We start from the raw sequence: 20,268 nt of genomic DNA on the forward strand, positions 1-20,268 counted from the left end.
GCGTATTGTTTGGGCAGGTACTGATCTCTGTGACTCTCCCACTCTGTGACCCCTGCCAAGCTGCACTCAGATAGTGCCTAACTCCAGCTCTTTTAGATAAAAAAAAATACCCGAGGTAATTACAGGTGAAAAGGCAGGCTGATAGTTTTGTTAATTAGGATATGTAAATGTCTGAGGAATAAAGAACAATTTGGCCTTTGACTGCCGTTTAAATTAGTTTCTTGGCAGAAATCTAGCCTTGTCTCAGTGTTGGTTTGTTACAAACACCTGTATTTATGTCATTTTACATTGTATGTGTGTGTGTGTGTGTGTTTTGGTTTCTGTTTTTCACATAACATGGGTCAAAGGCTATATGACCCACCTGTGTGGGAGAAATGGGTTTTCAACCCACACACTAATTGTACCCTGTGCATAATGCATTATGGAGAACAATTAGCTCTAAATAAGTGCACACAGTAAGTTGAATGAGTTTGAGTTTAGGCGAGAGAAAGCAAACACTGCAGCACTAATTAGAATTTTTAAAAGCAGAGCTACAGCCTTGAAACCTGCACCGTGAGGGCTTTTAGAAAAGTTTCATTTTAATGAATAAAACTGTAACTTAAATATAAAATGATTTTTATGATGTGTGTGCCTACACCATATCTTAATAAAGATATCATAAAATGTTAATTTATTTATTCTCTTTCATACCTTGTCCACTAGATGTAGCTAAATCCTACACGGTGTACGTACAATTGATAAAGTTATTTAATACGATCAGAGTAATTGAGATAAATGCACATTTTAAATTCTGTTGTCTCATTATTCTATCACAGTACTTAGAGTCCACAGTACAGTACAGAATTCTGTTGTCTCATTATTCTATCACATTACTTAGAGTCCACAGTTTTGAAAATGCAGCTTCTTGTTCGCAGTAAGGTTACAGTACAGGATACACAGTACATGATACACAGTACAGTACTCAGATAAATCTGAGATGCCTCAACCTAGATAGTCAGGCCGTGCTCTCCAAACCTGCTGCCTCAGGTCACACTGGGATTCAGAATTTCAATAACTAGGTTCCAATAAAGTGTCTTGTGTCAATACTTAAGGCCTGGACCAGCAGTTTAAGTCTGAGAAGAAACCCAATTACTGTGGCTACATCCAACAATACCGCTGAACTGTGTGTGTTGGAAAAAAAAGAATGAAATGAACAAATGCTGAGATTCAGACTGAAGGTGAGGCACAGTGCAGACAGGCTCTTTGTCAGCGGCGCCCTCAGACACATGAATACATGCTGCCTGTCCAGTGGAACATGCAGAGCTTTCAGCTATTTTTGTTCTTTACCTTTGCTGTGGTGAATGAAGCATTATTAAAGTGTCGCCCATATCACACAGAATGTGGACCACCACCTCTCACTGCCAAACCACCTCCCATGCTTCACTGCCAACTTGTATGTGGCTCTCTGCCTGGTATCATTTAAACCACCCCTGCAGTGACAAATGAGTCTCAGAGGAGAACAGCAGTGGTCTTCAGATGCTTTTCCCTCCTCCCCTGTTTGACATCTTTTGAGAATTTATTTATATTCCTTGAATCGCACTGGTTGCGAGGAGGAAATATGAGTTGTTTGTTTTTGGAGGAGCCGTGTTTCTTAACTGTGCTTCGGAAAGGTTACTGGTTCACCTTGTTTTCGTAAAGGAGGAGCCGTGTTTCTTAACTGTGCTTCAGAAAGGTTACTGGTTTTCATAAAATTCACAATAAAGAACCAAACACATGTATCACGATGCATGGATACATTTTCACATACCAAATGAAGAGACAAAAAGGAAAAAAAATGATAAAAAAAAGAACCAGATTTATATATACTTTAATGTAAAGATATGTATCTTTAAAAAGTTGAAATGAGTTTTGTTGATTGTAAAAGTATCAGGTGTTTGAAGTGAACCTGTAAAAATGCCATAAAGCATTAAAAAACATACAAATCCAACCACCACTGATTTAGAAGGTACAGATTATAATCTCTTGACTCCGAGTCCCTTGGGATACTTGCATACAGTATGTCCACAGTGGGTACAGTTTAGTGGACAATGTGGGAAGAATTGTTATTCCCCGAGGCTCTATAATTATTTATTGCACTCTTTCTAAAGTTGTAAGTGAAATCGTGGACATTGTATCAAACATGTTTTTTCTAAGTGATATTCCAAGCCATACTTTTTCCATTGCTCAGCCAGTTTTAGAAATTCCTCTAAGGAACATCCAGCTGAAGGACAAAGCTTCACACAAACTCCTTAATGAATCCAGTCATATTAAAACCCTCCTGGCTGTTTCAGAGGCTGGAGAGCAGAGCAGAGGTGCCTTTTCTCCAGACACGAGCCATGAAAAGTTGGAGGCATTTTGGTGGAGGTCTTATAAAAGGGTTTTTCTATTGGCATTCAGCACTGCTGCCCTTTTTTGCATCATAAATGATGCAAAACAGCAGAAACATTTTGGAAACAGTTCAAATCAAAATAAGCTGTAACTCAGGAGGTGAATACTTACGCCACAAATACTGGTTCATTTATTCTCTTTCATACCGTCCATTTGTTCAGATATTACTAAAATGTAAAAATGCAAATGATTTGAGATAGATGGATAAATGGAAAGTACACATTATTCAACTGTATGTATGAGTTGAAAGTGTTAAAATGATACAAATTCAACTTGTAGACAAATGTAATCTGTCACAAATTAAGGAATTAAATGAATGTGTAATTTTTGACCGCCATGGTTTAGATATTTTTTAAATCATCCATTTACAGGTGAAATAATTTTTCAATTCAAAACACTGCATTACCATCACATTTTCTGCATCCTGGATTTCTCTCAAACTTTTTACAGGCAGTAACAGAAACTTAAATATATTAAAAGTTTCTGTGAAAAGTTTCAGGTCCTTCTTTAGCTAGGTGGGAGCCCCTATAGGATTCAATCTTTTTTTTTTTTTTACTAGTCATTAAAATTTTTAAAGTTCCATGTGTCCTCTCTGTGTGGGGAACTATACTCTCTGTGTGCCCTCTACTTAAAAGAGAAGAGATGTGTGTGACTTTGACTGCAACCTTTCTTCTCCACCTGCAGGTCTTCTTCAGAGCGGGGACTCTTTCCAAGCTGGAGGAGCAGCGTGACGTTAAGACCAGGAGGAACATCTCTCTGTTCCAGGCTGCCTGCAGGGGATATTTGGCCCGACAGGCCTTCAAGAAGAGGAAGGTAAGACTCAAGAACACAGTAGGGAGGGAACATGACTTGGGGCTACTTTATGGAGGGGTTTCTGTGTCCCCGATTTACATCATTTGACCTCTGCAATAAAAAGCACATATTCATCTATTATCATATGTTTAATACTACAGATTGGGTTGTGATGATGATATGAAAGAAAAAAAAAGTAAAGCACACAGGCTGAAGCTGAAGTGGATAAAGTGGTTAGTGCTTTTTACCTGACAACAGAAGGACCACCCTGTCGCTGGTTCACTTCTCGGTCTTTATGGTTGATTTTGCATGTTCTCCGGTTCAAGAACATGTGGTATTAGGTTGAATGACAGTCTGAACTGTAAGTGGGAAAAGTCTTGGTCCTCTGATGGACAGGTACCTCCCCAGTATTGGACAAGAATTGGCTTCAAATATACAGTACATGAATAAATATTTATATAAATGGTATAATATATATATATGAATATTTAAGTGCCACCTGGTTGAGGTCACATCCAAAATGTTTTCTTCTCTTCTTTGAGGCAGTTGTTGTTTTTCAAACACCCTGTGACAGATACAAAGTAAAATCTATTGTCTTGGTTGTTATGGATACATAATAACCGAGAGTCTATGAGCTTCTAATCGTGCCGTTGCTGCCACAATCCCAGCAGAAAAAGAAGAGACAGAGAGAAAGTAAGGAATATCAACAAGGTTGGTGTTTGTTTGTTTTCATGTCTTTCTAATCCTTAGTTATTTCTAATAGTGGTTGAGCTTCAACATCAAGTTAAAGAGTAGATACTTCAGTCCGCATTAAGTGTCAGTGAAAAGTGTAATTAATTGTATAACACCAAAGTCTCGAGATAATTCCTCTTTGTAGTGGTTTTGTAAAAGGAAAGATGCAGACGCTACACAGATATTGTGGCATTTAGATTCCTAATGAACTCTTAGTTAATACTAATCTATCTGTAGCCTCAGGAATTGACTGGATGCATCCTCAGAAACAGAATGTAGTGCTGGCAATATTAAAATGATTTCCTCAGAGATAAACTTCTGCTACCTCATTTATTTCCTTCTGGCTCCTTGTCGTCGCCCTCACCACCCCCGGTTCTCCTTCTGCTTTGGAACCACACACAATCTGAACTGCAATTTTTTTTTTCCTCCCTAGTGATCAGCTGTCAGTCTGCTATAGCAGGACTGAATAACTGTACGGAGAGTTGTCGGCCAGCTTCTTCAGTCCTAGTGTACATGTGAACACTTGATAGCAGGCTTTGGTGACCTCTGGGCAAATTGGATATTTTGTGGAATTATTCCGCAGAAATGAAGTCCGAAAGTTTTCAGTAGCAGTTTTTGATCCAACGGTTACTTGCAATTGCATTTAAAAAATTGATTTTCTTTTTTTCCCCCACTCTCACATGAATAAAAACTTCTGTCAGTTTTTAGCCATCCGAGTCAGAGTCACACTTAAAGTCGCGAGGATCGAGATTTTTTATTTTTCTTTGCAAAACTCGACACACTGGATAAAACCGGCCTGAATAGTGGCACCAGAGTGTTTTTCATAATGGAAACTGCCAAAGCAGACCTTCCTGCTTCTGACATCCTGACATCTTTTACTTTCTGTTCAACCTTTCCTGGTCCAACTCTAAATCTAACACAAATGCAGAATGTTGAACAAGCAAGCAGACCCGACATGACAGAACTTTTTTTTCTTGAACTTTTCTTGAGAAAGCTTTTCCATAAATGTTCTTCTATAGGCCATTTCATCATTTATTGGCAAGAAACACAGCCTTATTATTGGTCACATATTACTCTTTTCCACGACTCTGGTCTTTTGGATAAACTTTGAAATGCTTTCCATTTTAATTATTTTCCCTGCGCTGTCACGCTGGTGAACAGCAGCTGGACACAATCTTTGCTTTTCAGCAAGAACAACTGTGCTTGACAGGATTGCGCTACATCATCTGCAGAGCTTGAGTGACAGACCAGACTGTGAAAAGGTAGCTTAGCTTGTTTTGGAACCTGCACCTGCCTAGATTGACAATGATGGTGTATTATGTAAACACTGAATAATATTTTTCCTCATCAATTATTCATTATCTCACACACCCGCAACCCACTCATGTTTAATCGGAGTAATTAATTTCTCTGATCTGTTCCAGGGTTAATCATGTGCTCGCAGGTGTAACTGGAGGGGAAAACAAGGCTGCAGACTGTGCTGCCGACTAAACTAACTTGCCTCAGCACAGAAAACCACCAAGTTTGACAGCTCTAATGTTACAATGGGTTTTGAAAAAAATATATATATGGGAGTTCCTTTTGGCCAACTTTTATGACTGCAAATCATATATGATTATTGACTTATTAAAGGCAATTTAACACAAAAGGTCGAAGCAGGAAATTCACAGAACAGTCTTTACATACCTGTGCAGTTTTGTGCGTCATAGATTGTAGTGTCAGAAAAAAAAGGGTCTGTTATGCAGTAGCAACTGACAATGTCCTGGAAAGGGCCTGTCACTTCTATGTAAAAAAAAAAAAAGTTGTCACAAACAACTACATCCAATGCACTCTTAAAGTTTTAAACGTAAGCCAACAAAGTCACAAAAGTCTGACGACCCAGCCACAGCTCCTGACTCTCAGAATGACAGTTCAGTGCCACTGCCTGAACATCTGAAGGAGAATGTGGTTGATGTCCTTCAGAGCAAGAGGGTTTGAACTGTAAAAAGATGTCAGAGCTCTCACGCTTTGATTCTACTGCTTTGTGAAGTGTTGAGGAGAACTGTGGAGAGGACCACAGGATTCAATAACCTAAAAAAAACTTTAAGGAACATCTCAAAGAAAGTTAGTCTTTTTAACTGAACAAATAGCAAAGAAAATTTGATTTGAATGAATGCAGGTGATTGAAAAAAAAAGCCTGCAATAAAACAATATTAAACGTTTTGTAGGAATAAACCTATTGAAATGAGAAGTAAAATTGAAGGCTTCCAGTAAACGCCCAAACTCATGACTAAATGACTGTCCATCCTGGTGTGAATTGATTGATATGATGTAATATAACAAACTGCAGTGAGACCAGACACACACATAGTCTTCTTTGTATTTTGCCTTTGTTTTTTGGCACCACAGGAGTTGTGCAATAACGGGGACATAATATCTCACTGGCTTAAATCCCTGGTCAATCATGTTGCTGTGCAAGTGCATTATATCATTAATATGCTCGGTGAAGACCACGCTGGCATTTTAGCTTTATTGGATGCTTCACAGTCAACTAAAATGAAGTTCAAACCCAAGGAGAGCCATTTTTATTGAAGCCAAATGAGCTTTTTGGATGCTTTACAAGTTGCCCTTGTAAAGGACTTTGCAATTTTCATGTGTATGCATGTGTGCGCAGGTTCGTGCGTGCATGCGTGCGTGTGTGTGTGTGTGTTCTGAACCTGACAAGTGGAAAACACAGCTGCCGTGCACTGACTGCCTGTTAAAATGTCAGCAGGACTCTCTCTCTCTTTCTCTCACTCTCTCTCTCTCTCTCCTCCCTTCCTCCCACTATCTGTCACTTTAGAAAACTTTGGACGTCACTTGTGTGAATTATTTGTTGTGAGCACAGTTCATTTGGTGCCTGCTTCTTATATACGTATGAACGTAAGTGTGTGCTGCACGTCAGCTGTGTGGTTGTTTGTGTAAGTGTGTGTTTCACGTGGGGCCCTGCCAGCTGAAATTGCTTTTCAAGGGCATTTGGGTTTCATTTCACTACTCAATCTCCCCTGAAGGTCTCAGTATCAGCCTTCCTTCCTAAAGGTAAATAGTAATCCCTGGTAATTCATGGCATTCATTTGCAATTCTGTTAACTTCCTGTGACAATTAAAAGCAGCTAATTGCTATTGTTTGAAAAGAAAAAAATCCTGTGACAATTAAAAGCAGCTAATTGTTTGAAAAGAAAAAAGCTGGTAATTCATGGCATTCATTTGCAATTCTGTTAACTTCCTGTGACAATTAAAAGCAGCTAATTGCTATTGTTTGAAAAGAAAAAAAAATCCTTATAGTTTTCTAGTGACTTTGTACGACAGGTGTCACATAACCACCAACTTCAGTCATTCACTCTCATCAATCAATGTCATTGTCTCTCCTGACGTTAACTAGCAGCTGTGGTAGAGTTTAGTCAGTACTGGTCTGTCCGAAAGTTAAAAGTGTTGTTAGAGAAGACACAAGAGAAGGGAAGAAAGAAAAAGGAAACGTCAGCGTGTGCTCCTCATTCTTCATTATCTCATGCTGATGTTCAATTACATGGTGTCTTCACCTGATTCGTGACACACATCTGGACGTCTTTCGGGCCGTCTTATCTCGCCCTGCCCTTGTACACCACACCTGCTGGTTAGATTCACTCACATAGGGTTAATCCCAAGATACTATCAATCTTGCTGTCTGGTTTCTGTAATTCAGAAACACATGATCGGATTAGGATACTTGCATTACATTCTTTCAACCTGGATAGACATGATAACAGCTTTCTATTGTTAGGATCTCTCGCAATCACACTCTCCTATGAGCATGGACAAAATTAAATAGAATAAGATTATAACTATAAGTATTTTTTTTCTTTTCATCAAGCCTATAACGTCATAGATTTCAGTGTGCATTTGCCTTATCTCACCTTGGAGAAAAAAAATACATATGATAATCTTCAGGCTCATATCAAAAGCCCAAGAGAATAAAAGTGCTGCATTTTGAGCATCTGCTTTCAATAAATATCCCAGTGTTTGACATTATCTTTTTTAGCTGATGCTGTAATGCTGCGTAGTCAAAGCCTGCCAGCTAAATATAGGCTCTTCCTTTTTTGATGGGTCTTTGTATGCCAGACATATGTCTGTTGAAAGTAGCACTAGCCTATTTTCTTGACTCGGAGCCAATTCAAAATTTTTATTTTTTATTTTTTAATCAGGCATTTTTTATCTGGTTAGGAATCAGCCCTTCTGTCTTTGCACAATTAGGTTTAGTGTGGGGGCGCTGCATTAACATGGCCAGTGTGACAGCTCTCAGGAGAGAAAGCGAGCATCTGGACGGTGGTAGGTGGCAGTATAGATTATAAACTTTGCCTTTTTCCACGTAACAGATGGAGTAAAGTCATTCTCAAACACATGGGTCCCAATGATAGGTTCTCTATTTCTTTTAGTTCCTTCCAGGGTTGGCAGATATATCTAAAATTATACATACTGTTACGAGTCATTTTATATGTTATATAGGTCTGTTGTCGAGCCTCCCCATGTGGACACATCTACAGCTAGTGCTTCAAAAACTCAACTGAATTTCGTTATAAACTCTGTCATTCCAACAAACTGCTAATCTCATTGAGCAAATGATCTTGTGCCTCCTGGGGGGAAACCACTGGGATGGAGTATGTTTTCTTGAAATGTGATTTTGTGTACATTAAAAAATCCACAGTTTTTAAAGCGTTTAAATTAACTCTAAGTATATGGTTGAATTAATAGATATGAACACGTGCATGTAGTTGAAACTAGTGGTAGTGGTGGTTTCAGCAGTGGTACACAGGTGATATCACACCCAGACTACACCCATGTAGTCTTAACTATTGTAAAGATATTTTTTCTAAAATGATAATTGTTGTAGACTGCTGCTTTAATATTTTGTTCATAATCAGGTTGATTGACTACCTCGTCAATGCCTCCACAGTTTGTTATGACTTTTGTCAATGCATTGGTTGCATGTTTTTCAGGTTTATCCAAGTTTTTACTCAGTCATTTATTGTTATTTTGTCAAGGTTTTTCAAAATGAATTTGAGTCTGTAGTATTTAAAAATGTAAATTGTATTACGTCCTGCAGGTGTGTAGCTCCTTTGGTGATAAACATCCATACAGAAATGTTCGTTTAAATATTCCTAGGCTGTCTTTACATCACAGCCTAAGTTCAATTAATCCGGTCCTTCATCTCATCTGCTTGTCTGCCCCGGAGATTCACCTCACCCCCTTCAAAGTCTTCCCCCCTGCCAGGGGAGCAGCTTTCAAAGCACTCCAGAAAATAAATGAGAAAGAGTTTTTTTTAAGAAAGAAAAGGAAGTAAGGCTTGGAGAAAGAGAGACTGTGCCTCTCCACGCGGGAATAGACAAATAGAGAAAGCTCCTCTGGCTGCTTTGAGGCCCTGCAGTCTGTCGCTGCTCTGCCTCTTTCTCTTTGTTGTCATGGGGAACAGTTGAGAGTGGAAAAGCATGGGGGATTCAGCTGCCAGCCAGTCAACAATGAATCTAATTAAATAGTTTCCTTAAGGCAGAAACCAGTAACCTGGTTACCACATTGCATAAACACTCAGCCTATCTTCATACTGTTTGTGCATGTAAATAAACTAAGTGCCAGTGTTTCTGTCCCCTTTCACTGTGCCTCTCTGGATACCAGGTACTGAGTACACAGCTTGGATAAATATCCCTGTATCAAACATTCTGACTATGTCCATCATATTTGTCCTACATATTTTTTTTTGTCATAGAAATCAAATAACACCACTGCACCACTACAGTTGAACAAATAGGAGTACAGTATGATGTTTTCTAAATTTACAGGTACCACTGAGATTTGTGTTGTTACTACTTCTAACAGACAGGTGGAGGAATATTTTAAATTGAAGGAAGATTCCTCTGGTGCACCTGCTGTGTAACAATATGGTAATGTTTATTCAGGCAATGGAACTTCAAGCTGAAGCAACCCACAAACATTACTTCAGGTTGTTGTAGTGTTACAACAGTTTAAAAACAAGTCAACTGGATCTGCTGAGGTAATCCAGAAAACTAGTCGGAATTCCAAATGTAGAGATGGGTTCAACGGTAAATCCATTTAATCTGTGAGAAAAGTGGTTCGGCATAAAATATGACTCTTGAGTACAAAGTATTTTGTCATACACAAAGTCAGCCAAGACACTTTGGTCCTAGAGGCTACTTTAATACCTACTAATGTATCTCGTGATTAAGAATACCATTATGCTAACACAGTGCAATATTAATAACAACCTGGTGTCAAAGGAGTGCCAGTAAATAAAGAGTCATACTTTTATTTTCAAGGCTCAGCTTTTTCCTTTTTGCGTTATAAAAGAAAACCAACAACAATTCCCCTTTGCTTTGTTTCAATCTTGAAAAGATAAACATGACAAATAAGTTTTGTTCTCAAGGTTATGTAACGAATAATAACCAGATTTTTCTTTTTTTTTTCTAAATCTCATCCTCACTGACAACCACTATATATTCTTCTTATGAGATTTTGAATTCCCAGTGTCTGTGATTGATGGTCTACTGTAAAGCACAAAGACCACGTCCTCATCCATCTTGTCTTCTTCCACTGACTCATGCTGTGGCCACTCGTGTGTTTCTGTGACAGATTCAGGATCTGGCCATCCGCTGCATTCAGAAGAACATTAAGAAAAATCGAGGTGTCAAAGGTTGGCCATGGTGGAAGCTCTTCACCACGGTCAGACCCCTGATAGAAGTGCAGCTCACTGAGGAGCAGATCCGTGGAAAGGATGTGCGTATATGAAGACACAAACACACACACACTCACACTTTGAAGGCATCAACAAATTATTGTGTAAACCTGAAAATTGCAACAAAACAGCTAATGATGTTTGGGACTTTGGTTCCACTCAGCTCCACATGATGTAATTATAACACAATTAAACAACAATTAGCCAGAGCTCTGACGGTGCTTAATATAGGATTTAGGATCTGATGTGGAAACAAAATCAAATGTGTTCAATATATAGAAAATGAACAAAGCCGATATATATTAATTTAATAAAAAAAGGCAAGTCATACCGTACCTTTATTGCAACAGTAAGTAAAACAAATTAGAAAATGTGACGTTAATGTTGTCCCTCTTCTTCTTCTTCTTCTTCTTCAGGAAGAAATCCAGCAGCTGAAGCAGAAGCTGGAGAAGGTGGAGAAGGAGAGAAACGAGCTGCGGCTCAACAGTGATCGCCTGGAGAGCCGGGTAAATACACAGAGACATTTGAACAGTAGAGGAGTTATCTCATGTTTAATAAAGTTGCACTCAGGAGTAAATTCAGCACCAGAACGAAGAAATACAAACACGTATTTCTGAATCTTTTTCCTTCAAAATACAGATGATGAATTCATTGGATTTGTGACGCCAGATAAAATATTAAATGCAGAATCATGTTGTCTGACCCCTCAACCCCCTGCAGCCCCTCCACACACAGCACTATACTGTGAGACAATAGAATATTAATGTTGATATATATTGTGTGTGTTATGTGTGCAAATCAGATCACTGAGCTGTCATCAGAGCTGGCTGATGAGAGGAACACAGGGGAGTCGGCCTCTCAGCTGCTGGAGACAGAAACCTCTGAGAGACTGCGACTGGAGAGGGACATGAAGGACTTACAGGTAGACACACACACACTCTCACACAGTGATGGCTGAAAATGTGAAGTCATATTGTCAGGTCAATTCTTTACCCTTGTCCTCCCCCCCTGCTCTCTCCTTTCACTTTGTTCACTGTTTGACATTTTTGACTGATGATTTATCCAGAAATTCTTCCAGTGAATGCACAGATAGATGGGAATCATGCTGCGTGCAAATGGCTCAGCTCTTAGAAAGAAAAGGGGGATGTTCAGGTGAACAAGGGCAAATTCAGTTTCTCTCAGGGCAGGTTTGCAGGTGTGTTGCTGTGGACCGGTAATACTGCACCATCATTAGATTTTTGAAATAAAACATCTTCTTATTCTGTCAGTATCAGAGTCTGAATTACTTTAGTCTTGAAACATTGCCAGAATATCTTTTAAAGAAAAACTGGATTCTTTTTTAATGAAGTTAATTAGGAAAACTGAAGTACTTTTTTTTTTTTTTTTTTTTTTTTTACTTTTGTCCCAGTGCAACCCGGTACCAAATGAAATATGGACCGGCACTGGTCCCCGGACCGGGGGTTGGGGGTCCCTGTTCTAAACTACAGATTAAGAAGTACTCTATGGTATAGTTACGGTGTATAGACATGACCAGACGTCTTGAGCAGCAGTTTACAGTCCCTACTGACGCACAGGCGTTTACTCTACTGTACATGTTTCTACTTTAAATACAGACCTGTAGGGTCGCCTGAAGGTAGCGCTTGAAAGTGCTAATGAGCACAACCCGGAGCTTGTTCCTTCTGCTGGAATTGAGAGAGTGAAGTCCAGCAGCAGAAAATCAGAGATGTTAGCTTGTTAAAATGTTAAAATGAATCTCTGAGACTTCATCAGACGGACAGAGAAGAACAGGCTTGAATATGAGTAGAGTAAGAGTTTGGGTTAGAACATACAGAATTATTTAAATTACTACACAGACATATTTACAGATTTATGCGTAAACATTGCTTGGCCTTGTGGTTATGTGGTAATACTACTGAATATTAGGCAAAATCTGCAAGCAGTACAAGGCAGAGCACACTAATGTGATATACTGAGTACCACTGCGGACAGACGGCATCGGGTGATGGAGTCTGGGCCCTGCTCATTTGGTGCAAACATTGACTGAATCACTAAGGAACGAAACAGAGTCACAGCCTCATCAGCAGACGCTACAGTGTAAAGGTGCAGATCTAACGGACGGACAAATAAAATACTATAAAACCTAAAATGACAAATGATGTCAGCGCGTCTCCCACTATATCTAATGTATCTTTTTAAGTGTACTCTGTTCTGATTAGTAAGCATGGATTCTTTTCTTCTTGAAATTCAGTTGTCTGATCTAATCAAAAGAAAGACTTGGAGTGCTGCAAAAGCCCAAGCCCAGACTTCTGCGTTTCTCATTCCACTAAGCTGATCTGCCTTTTGATGTCATTATCTGAAGAAAACCATGAATCCATCTAAAGCTGTTTTGGGTTTTCTCCCTATCAGACTCACTGGATAAGTAGTATTGACCAGTACAGAGGGCCTATTAGGGGGCACCAAAACAAATTATTCAACTTCTTATCTCCACAAAAACGAGCTTTGACCTGAATCAGCACAGTTTTGCTTCCCAAAACTTCATCGGCAGTCGAGTCAGGTACGGTGCGCAAGTTGAATTGCACTTGACAGCTCTGTTATTTATAGTGTTGACTTTTTGAGGAGACACACCATTGTATTAGCAAAATAAATGACTCAGCCATTTGCTGAAAGTTCATGGTTTTTTTTTCAGTTCTACCTCAAATTTATCTTCTGTTATAAACTCATCTACTAGAGTTTTTTTTATAAGGCTCTTTTTTTTGGTTGAGACTGTGGAGACTGGAGAATGTGTTCACATTGTCCTGGAAAATGTGTCATCTTTCTTACCCACCAGGCCAAGTTTGACACAATGAAGAAACAGATGGAGTCCATGGAGATGGAGGTGATGGAGGCTCGGCTCATCCGGGCGTCTGAACTCAACGGAGAGATGGAGGATGATGACACAGGTCATACACATGTTGCAAACCTCTCCTGTGCTCTACACACTCTTGCTACTACTAAATGATTTATACTGCAGTACATGCAACAAGAAGACCTAACAAATACTTTAAAAGGACAGCAGCTTAATATGACTCACTCAATATTTTTACAATTTTAAACAAAAAAAAGTTTCTCACCATAGAAATATATCTAAAGATTTCCTCATTTTAATATGGTTATATTTGTCTAAATAAACAACAAACAATACTCTAAATAAATCATATATTATTAGCACGATTAATCAATAGCCGATTGAGGTTAATTACCTGTATGTTTTGCACAAACTGGCTTTAAGTTTCTTTTTATATTTCTGCTTAAAGACAGACTAAGATGGCATCAGAAGGGAAAAAGAAAATCTTAGCAGAGAAAAAAACAAAGTCTATATTAAGCACCAAAGGAGAATTTATGAAAAGGTCTGTTTATTTTTAAAAAAGACTTGTCTGTCAAGAAGACACTTTAAAGAAGAGCAAAAAATAACAGACATCGGTTTTCCTCTGTACAAAATGGCCCCAAACTTTCATTTTTTACACTAAACCTCCTTTGACTAAATATTCAGGATGTTGTGAGCCGTAGTTCTAAACTTTTAACATTCTCTCTCTTTTTTTTGCATTCAATATCCTCATATTTACCATTTTATCATTCTGGCATAATCTTTAATAGCACAAAGTCGTCAGTCGCAGACATTTTATCATGACACACAAGTTGTCTGATGTTTTATTTATTAAAATCCCTGAGCTATTTTTATCGCTGTTAAAAAATGCATTCGACTGTCATAGAGCTGGTTAAATATGAAAGAGTGAGAGACTGTGAACATGTCGGTCTGACAGGAGGAGAGTGGAGGCTGAAGTACGAACGAGCCATCAGGGAGATAGAGTTCACCAAGAAGAGGCTACAGCAGGAGTTTGATGACAAGCTGGAGGTGGAGCAGCAGAACAAGAGGCAGCTTGATAGGAGGGTCAGTGGACGCACGCTGCACACACAGTACACCCGGATGATTACACACAGTCTGGCACAATAAATCTCTCAGAACATTAAAATATATATATATATATACATATGTATATGCATATGGGTGTATATGTGTATATATGTATGTGGGTATACTGTATATGTATATATGTATTTATATGTGGATATATATGTATGTTCGTTGTACACAACTGATTGCTATAAAAATGAATGGTTGTATATATGCTAAAAAAAAATCTCACTTTTCAAAACTCACGGTTTGTAAAATCCAAATTTAAGCTTTATTACTGTGTAACAGAGCAGTTGTTCTGTCATTGTTGCTATTTAAAAAGTATTTAATTAAACTTCATCTCTTTTGTTCTGTTAGTAATTTATATAGTGCAGCTTATTTAAGTATGGATTTCAATGAAATTCTACTCACCAACTCTTGCAATGATGTTCCAGATCACAGACCTGCAGGCAGACAACGAAGAGTCCCAACGGAACATCCAGCAGCTGAAAAAGAAAACACAGCGACTCACGTCAGAACTACAGGACACCAAACTTCACATGGAAAGTCAACAGAGTCGCAACCATGACCTGGAGAAGAAGCAGAGGAAGTCAGTGCACACACCCACACCCAACAATCCGACTTTATTATTCACATATTTTCCTTTTCAAATCACATTCTTCAGAGCAGCAGTATCTGCTGTGTTGGTGATTAAATAGCTGTAATCAGCAGAGGGTTTGACCAGTGGTGCTGGTGTGTGTGTGTGTCCTTGTGTTAAGGTTTGACAGTGAACTAAGTGCTGCCCAAGATGAGGTGCAGCGGGAGAAGAGCCTGAGGGAGAAACTGGCCCGGGAGAAAGACATGCTGACAGGAGAGGCCTTCAGCCTCCGACAGCAACTGGAGGTTTGTGTTGGTGACAACACACTTTAATGTGATGGTGCAAACTTTTTTAAGAACCTTTCACAGCTTTAGTACCCCACCCCACCCTCCCAAAAAAACATTCATGACAGGTTCTGCAATATTCAAACTGATCTCAGTCTTTTATTTAGTCTCAGAGTTTGAACATTTTCTTAAAAAGAAATGCTTTGACAACAGTTATAAAACCATTTAGAGTTCAAGATCAAGATCAAACACATATAAGAGCTTATAATGCTTTATGACAATGAAGCACAATTACATTTATTCGAAAATAAAGTTGCAATTCCAAAAAAAAACATCTAATTTTAGAACACTGTATCACAGTATTTCATATTTGTTATTTACTCCTATTTGTACTTCTCGTCCGTTCGTTGGGTTCTTTTTTTATTTTGTTTAGGTAAAAACTTGCTGTGTACTGTATATGTGAAATACCTCATTGTATATTATGTCAACATTCGGGCTAATTTCTATCCTGATCAACTTCTTATATTTGTTGTCATCCTTACCGTTTGAGATCAGATTTGTTAGAGTCATGACATAATGTTGAGGCTCTTAACACCTTCATGTTATGCATCACTCTGTAATTCTATGTGAAAACATGTGGAAGTCGACTAGGTTTATAATAAGGGGATCTGTGCAGGAGCAGGTTTGTACTTTACCAGTCTTCACAGCAGGAGTTTGATGTAATGAAAGTGTGGCAATTAGCCTGTTTGTGCATCAGTAGCTACCTGTTGAGCTGAACTAATATTTGCTCAGCCTCCGCTGATTACACTTCAGATTCTCTTCTCTCCTGTGCCCACGTGTCCTGTAGGATAAGGACTTGGAAGTTTGTGCATTAAACCTGAAGCTGGACCAACTGGAGGCCGAGCTGCAGGATCTCAACTCCCAGGAATCCAAAGATGAGGCGTCGCTGGCCAAGGTCTTCTTTGTCCTTGGATCCTGTTAACTCTGTAGTCAGATTTTCTCTTGTACAGTTTTTTTTCACTGGTTTATTGTTAATATTTATTCATCGTGCAGGTGAAGAAGCAGCTTCGTGACATGGAGGCCAAGGTGAAGGACCAGGAGGAGGAGCTGGATGAGCAGGCTGGAACCATCCAGATGTTAGAACAGGTACACACAAAGCACTGAACACAGAGGAGCTGAAAAGGGAGTGAAGTTGAAAACTGATCACTGTATATGTAGATGGTGTTTTTTTTTTTGTTTGTTTTTTTTTTTTCTAAACTGTTCCCACAGTTGTGACAAAATGATGAAACCAGGACAGTAAACAGTTCATATTTTGTGATAAAGAAACCAATATTACTGTATGTGCAGATTGAAAAACATGTATTTTCACCACAGGCAAAGTGGCCCATATCCCATTTATTTTGCACAAATGTGACCTATATATTTTTTACGACAGTGTGACCAGCACTTAAACCTAGATTACTTTCATAAGTGTTCTTAAATAAAAATATTTTTAAGCGACCTCAGTTTCACCTCACCAGACTTTGACCAGACTTGTAGTCACTTAAACCGCATGTAAAAGTGACAAAAAATATATAATTATTTAATTATTAAAATGACAAGTACATTATTTCTGCTGTTAAAGGTCAATGTAGGCTACATTTTCCAGAATACGTAAAGGAATGTAAGAGGTTGAATGGGGTCACTTTGAGGTTGAGCTCATCATTTGGATTCAGCCCACACATGCACTGCACTTTGGGTTTGTTCTCACCTTAGCCAGTCATGTCATTTGTAGTCATGTAAGACGGGACTGTGACTGTGATGTTTCACAGGTTCACAGAACTGATATTTCCCCCATGAGACAGACTTGTTCTGTGAGATTATGATTTGTTGACAAGTCGCTGTGTTTCAACTGGACCTCACTGGCCTCAAATGTCCTCATTGTCAGGCTCTGTGCTGGTGTCAGGTTTCAGACGCCTTCCACAGGATGTACCAGGGTTCAGTGGCACAGAGTGTTTCACTGTTTGTTGATGTGATAATAGCAATAAACCCTTTGAGTTCAACAAGTAATATAAAATACGCAGTTGATAACTAGTTTGTTGTCATATTCAAACACTCTCTGGTCTCACCAAGGCGTGAGTTTGGGTTTTGTAATTACTGAACAAATTTTTTTTAAATTTTTAACACTACACTATTTTTAGACTAATAAAAATGTGAGCTCAGACAGCTGAGAACATTCAAAACCTCAGTTGCACACATATTTCTCCACCAACTTTCTTTAAAGAGCATTGTAATTACTGAACGAATTCAAAACCTCTTGCACACACTGTTGCACACACATTTCTCCACTAACTTTCTTTAAAGAGCAGACTCTTACTACACGTTAAGTTTATTTCAATGGCAAATATTGGCCTTATCGACACACTGTCAATTTTCTTCCTGCAGGCCAAGCTGCGCCTGGAGATGGAGATGGAGCGACTCCGTCAGACTCATTCAAAGGACATTGAAAGCAAAGATGATGAGGTGGAGGAGATCAGACAGTCCTGCAGCAAGAAGGTAATGTTACATTTACATTCCTACAGGAGTCTGATGTGAAGACGATAGTTGTGTTAGTTCAGGACCAAAATATTTTTGCTTAGCTTTGTCCTTCAAGGTGTGTGAGAATTAGACACTTGAAGAACTTTTTAAAAATGTTTTATTATTAGAAAAAAACTGGCAAATAACTTAAACTAAAAGGTTCAAGAAAAGTAAAAATAATCAGAATTGACTTGCAACCAATTAACTGGACATAGCTTTAGTCCTTTTTGGACTTGTATATAATTTATAATATAATCAATTCTCCCACTTCCTGTTTATTTTGCTTGTATATTGTTGCAGCTTAAGCAAATGGAAGTCCAGCTTGAAGAAGAATACACTGAGAAGCAAAAAGTGCTGAAAGAGAAGAGAGAGCTGGAGTCGAAGCTTCTGTCAGCACAGGATCAGGTAATAACACCGTTCACTGGACGCTTTGTATCAGAATAGAATCGTCTGAACCAGAACAGTATCTTGTACAAGGAAATAACAAAGACAGGTGTCTTTTTTGTTAGTTTTTCTCTTCTCTTTTGAGACACTTTAATCATCCTATTGTGGTGTTTTCATTTTACTTCCCATTCATATTCTGTAAAAAAAAAGTGCTTACTGCACTTAGTCACAGAAGTCCCCGTCAAAGTATTGAGCAACTGATTAAATGTCAAGAAAAGAAGAAAAACACGAGTTGTGCTTCTTTTTCAGGTGAGAAGCGGGGACGTAGAAACTGAGAAGCGTTTGAGGAAGGACCTGAAAAGAACCAAGGCTCTGCTGGCTGATGCCCAGATAATGTTGGACCATATAAAGAACAATGCTCCCAGCAAGAGGGAGATTGCTCAGCTCAAGAATCAGGTACGACATTGACAGCGACAACTTGTGAACCGTTCCTCTGAGATTCGGTTCGTTCCCCCAACATCAACATGTTTGAAGAGTCTGTTTTAAAACTCTACTAAACTTCACTGAAAGGACTTTAATTCCTGCAAAACTTCCCTTCTCAATTAACAAAGACCATAATATAAGTACATTTTTCCTACTGTAGCATGAAAAAAAAAAGTATAACTGAAATGTATTTGTTTTGCTGTACCCTGCCTCACTGACTTTTACGCCCCCCATTTTGTCAACCACTGCTCTTAATCATGATAAGGAAAAATATGCATTTAATTCCAGCTCAGCACCTAAATATCTCTCCTTGTTCAGTGTAACACTGCTAACTGATAAGGTTATGCTAACTTAATTAAATCTTAAGATTAAATTAATGCAATTTATTAACCTTGAAACAACAACAACAAATGTTTCTATGTCGTGTGCAGCTGGAAGAATCAGAGTTCACGTGTGCGGCCGCTGTTAAATCCCGCAAGTCCATGGAGGTGGAGATCGAAGACCTTCACGTTCAGATGGAGGACATCTCCAAAACAAAGCAGGCGGTCAGTACAGCATCACGAGACCTTGACCCTTTCCCTTTGCCAAAGCCGCATTTCATATTCCATCTTAATGCTACCACAGGTGGCAATTTAGATCTACTTTATGGCCAAGTTTACTGCATGTCATCTTTAAATGGGAGGGAGAAGCTGAGGCTCTCACCGCATTTGGAAATGATCATCGAGGGTGTTCACATAGGTTTGGCTTTGCAGGCTTTTTATGAGGCTGTGCCATCTGTGGTGGTAGGAGGATGGCAGTAGCTTTGTCACAGTGTTGCCTTTAGCCACAGATAAGGGGTTATAGGACACATCTGTTCCCTCACATCTCATCCTTTTCCTCCCACTGCATGTCACTCGACGAGAGAGTGTTGAGTGCAGGGTAGGTGTTATTCTGTTATTTTTCTGAAAAGTGTACATTTTATTCCATTTACATTTTGTTCTCTTTTTCTCTCCTGTTTAGAGACATACATGGTTTTCTGGTTGTTTAGCTTTGAATGTTTTTTTTTCATTTATAGCTCTGTTCCCATGGCAGTCGGGTTCTGTGTGTTGACATGCACAAGACTGCACACACACACACACACACACACACATGTTTTCTGTCACTCTTTCACCCTCAATCTCTGTTCTCTCCTCTGCTCGTTCAATCATATATATTTATATGACATATATACATATATATGTATATATATATATTTGTATATGTATGTGAGAAAACAAAGAAAAACGGTGAAGAAATATTGGACACAAAGTCCACTGTGGTGAAGTAAACTTATTAAAGCCCAAAACAACTGCCATGTGGATGTGTTTTCCTGCTCAGTCACTCAC

General features: G+C 38.8%; 1 protein-coding gene across 1 annotated transcript in view; it reads left to right on the top strand.

The window, feature by feature from the left end:
* myo18ab (myosin XVIIIA b) overlaps window positions 1-20,268 on the top strand; it is an 89,876-nt gene that overhangs the window by 51,522 nt on the left and 18,086 nt on the right. The window contains exons 22-35 of the mRNA XM_017031856.2: window positions 3,091-3,219; window positions 10,566-10,709; window positions 11,085-11,174; window positions 11,471-11,590; window positions 13,496-13,607; window positions 14,469-14,596; window positions 15,055-15,209; window positions 15,379-15,502; window positions 16,329-16,436; window positions 16,535-16,627; window positions 17,906-18,016; window positions 18,338-18,442; window positions 18,731-18,877; window positions 19,336-19,449. Coding sequence (XP_016887345.1) covers window positions 3,091-3,219; window positions 10,566-10,709; window positions 11,085-11,174; window positions 11,471-11,590; window positions 13,496-13,607; window positions 14,469-14,596; window positions 15,055-15,209; window positions 15,379-15,502; window positions 16,329-16,436; window positions 16,535-16,627; window positions 17,906-18,016; window positions 18,338-18,442; window positions 18,731-18,877; window positions 19,336-19,449 — 1,680 coding nt within the window. The remainder of the gene's footprint in view (window positions 1-3,090; window positions 3,220-10,565; window positions 10,710-11,084; window positions 11,175-11,470; window positions 11,591-13,495; window positions 13,608-14,468; window positions 14,597-15,054; window positions 15,210-15,378; window positions 15,503-16,328; window positions 16,437-16,534; window positions 16,628-17,905; window positions 18,017-18,337; window positions 18,443-18,730; window positions 18,878-19,335; window positions 19,450-20,268) is intronic.

Source organism: Cynoglossus semilaevis, chromosome 4 (assembly GCF_000523025.1).
Source record: "Cynoglossus semilaevis isolate Cse_v1.0 chromosome 4, Cse_v1.0, whole genome shotgun sequence".
Lineage (NCBI taxonomy): Eukaryota > Metazoa > Chordata > Actinopteri > Pleuronectiformes > Cynoglossidae > Cynoglossus > Cynoglossus semilaevis.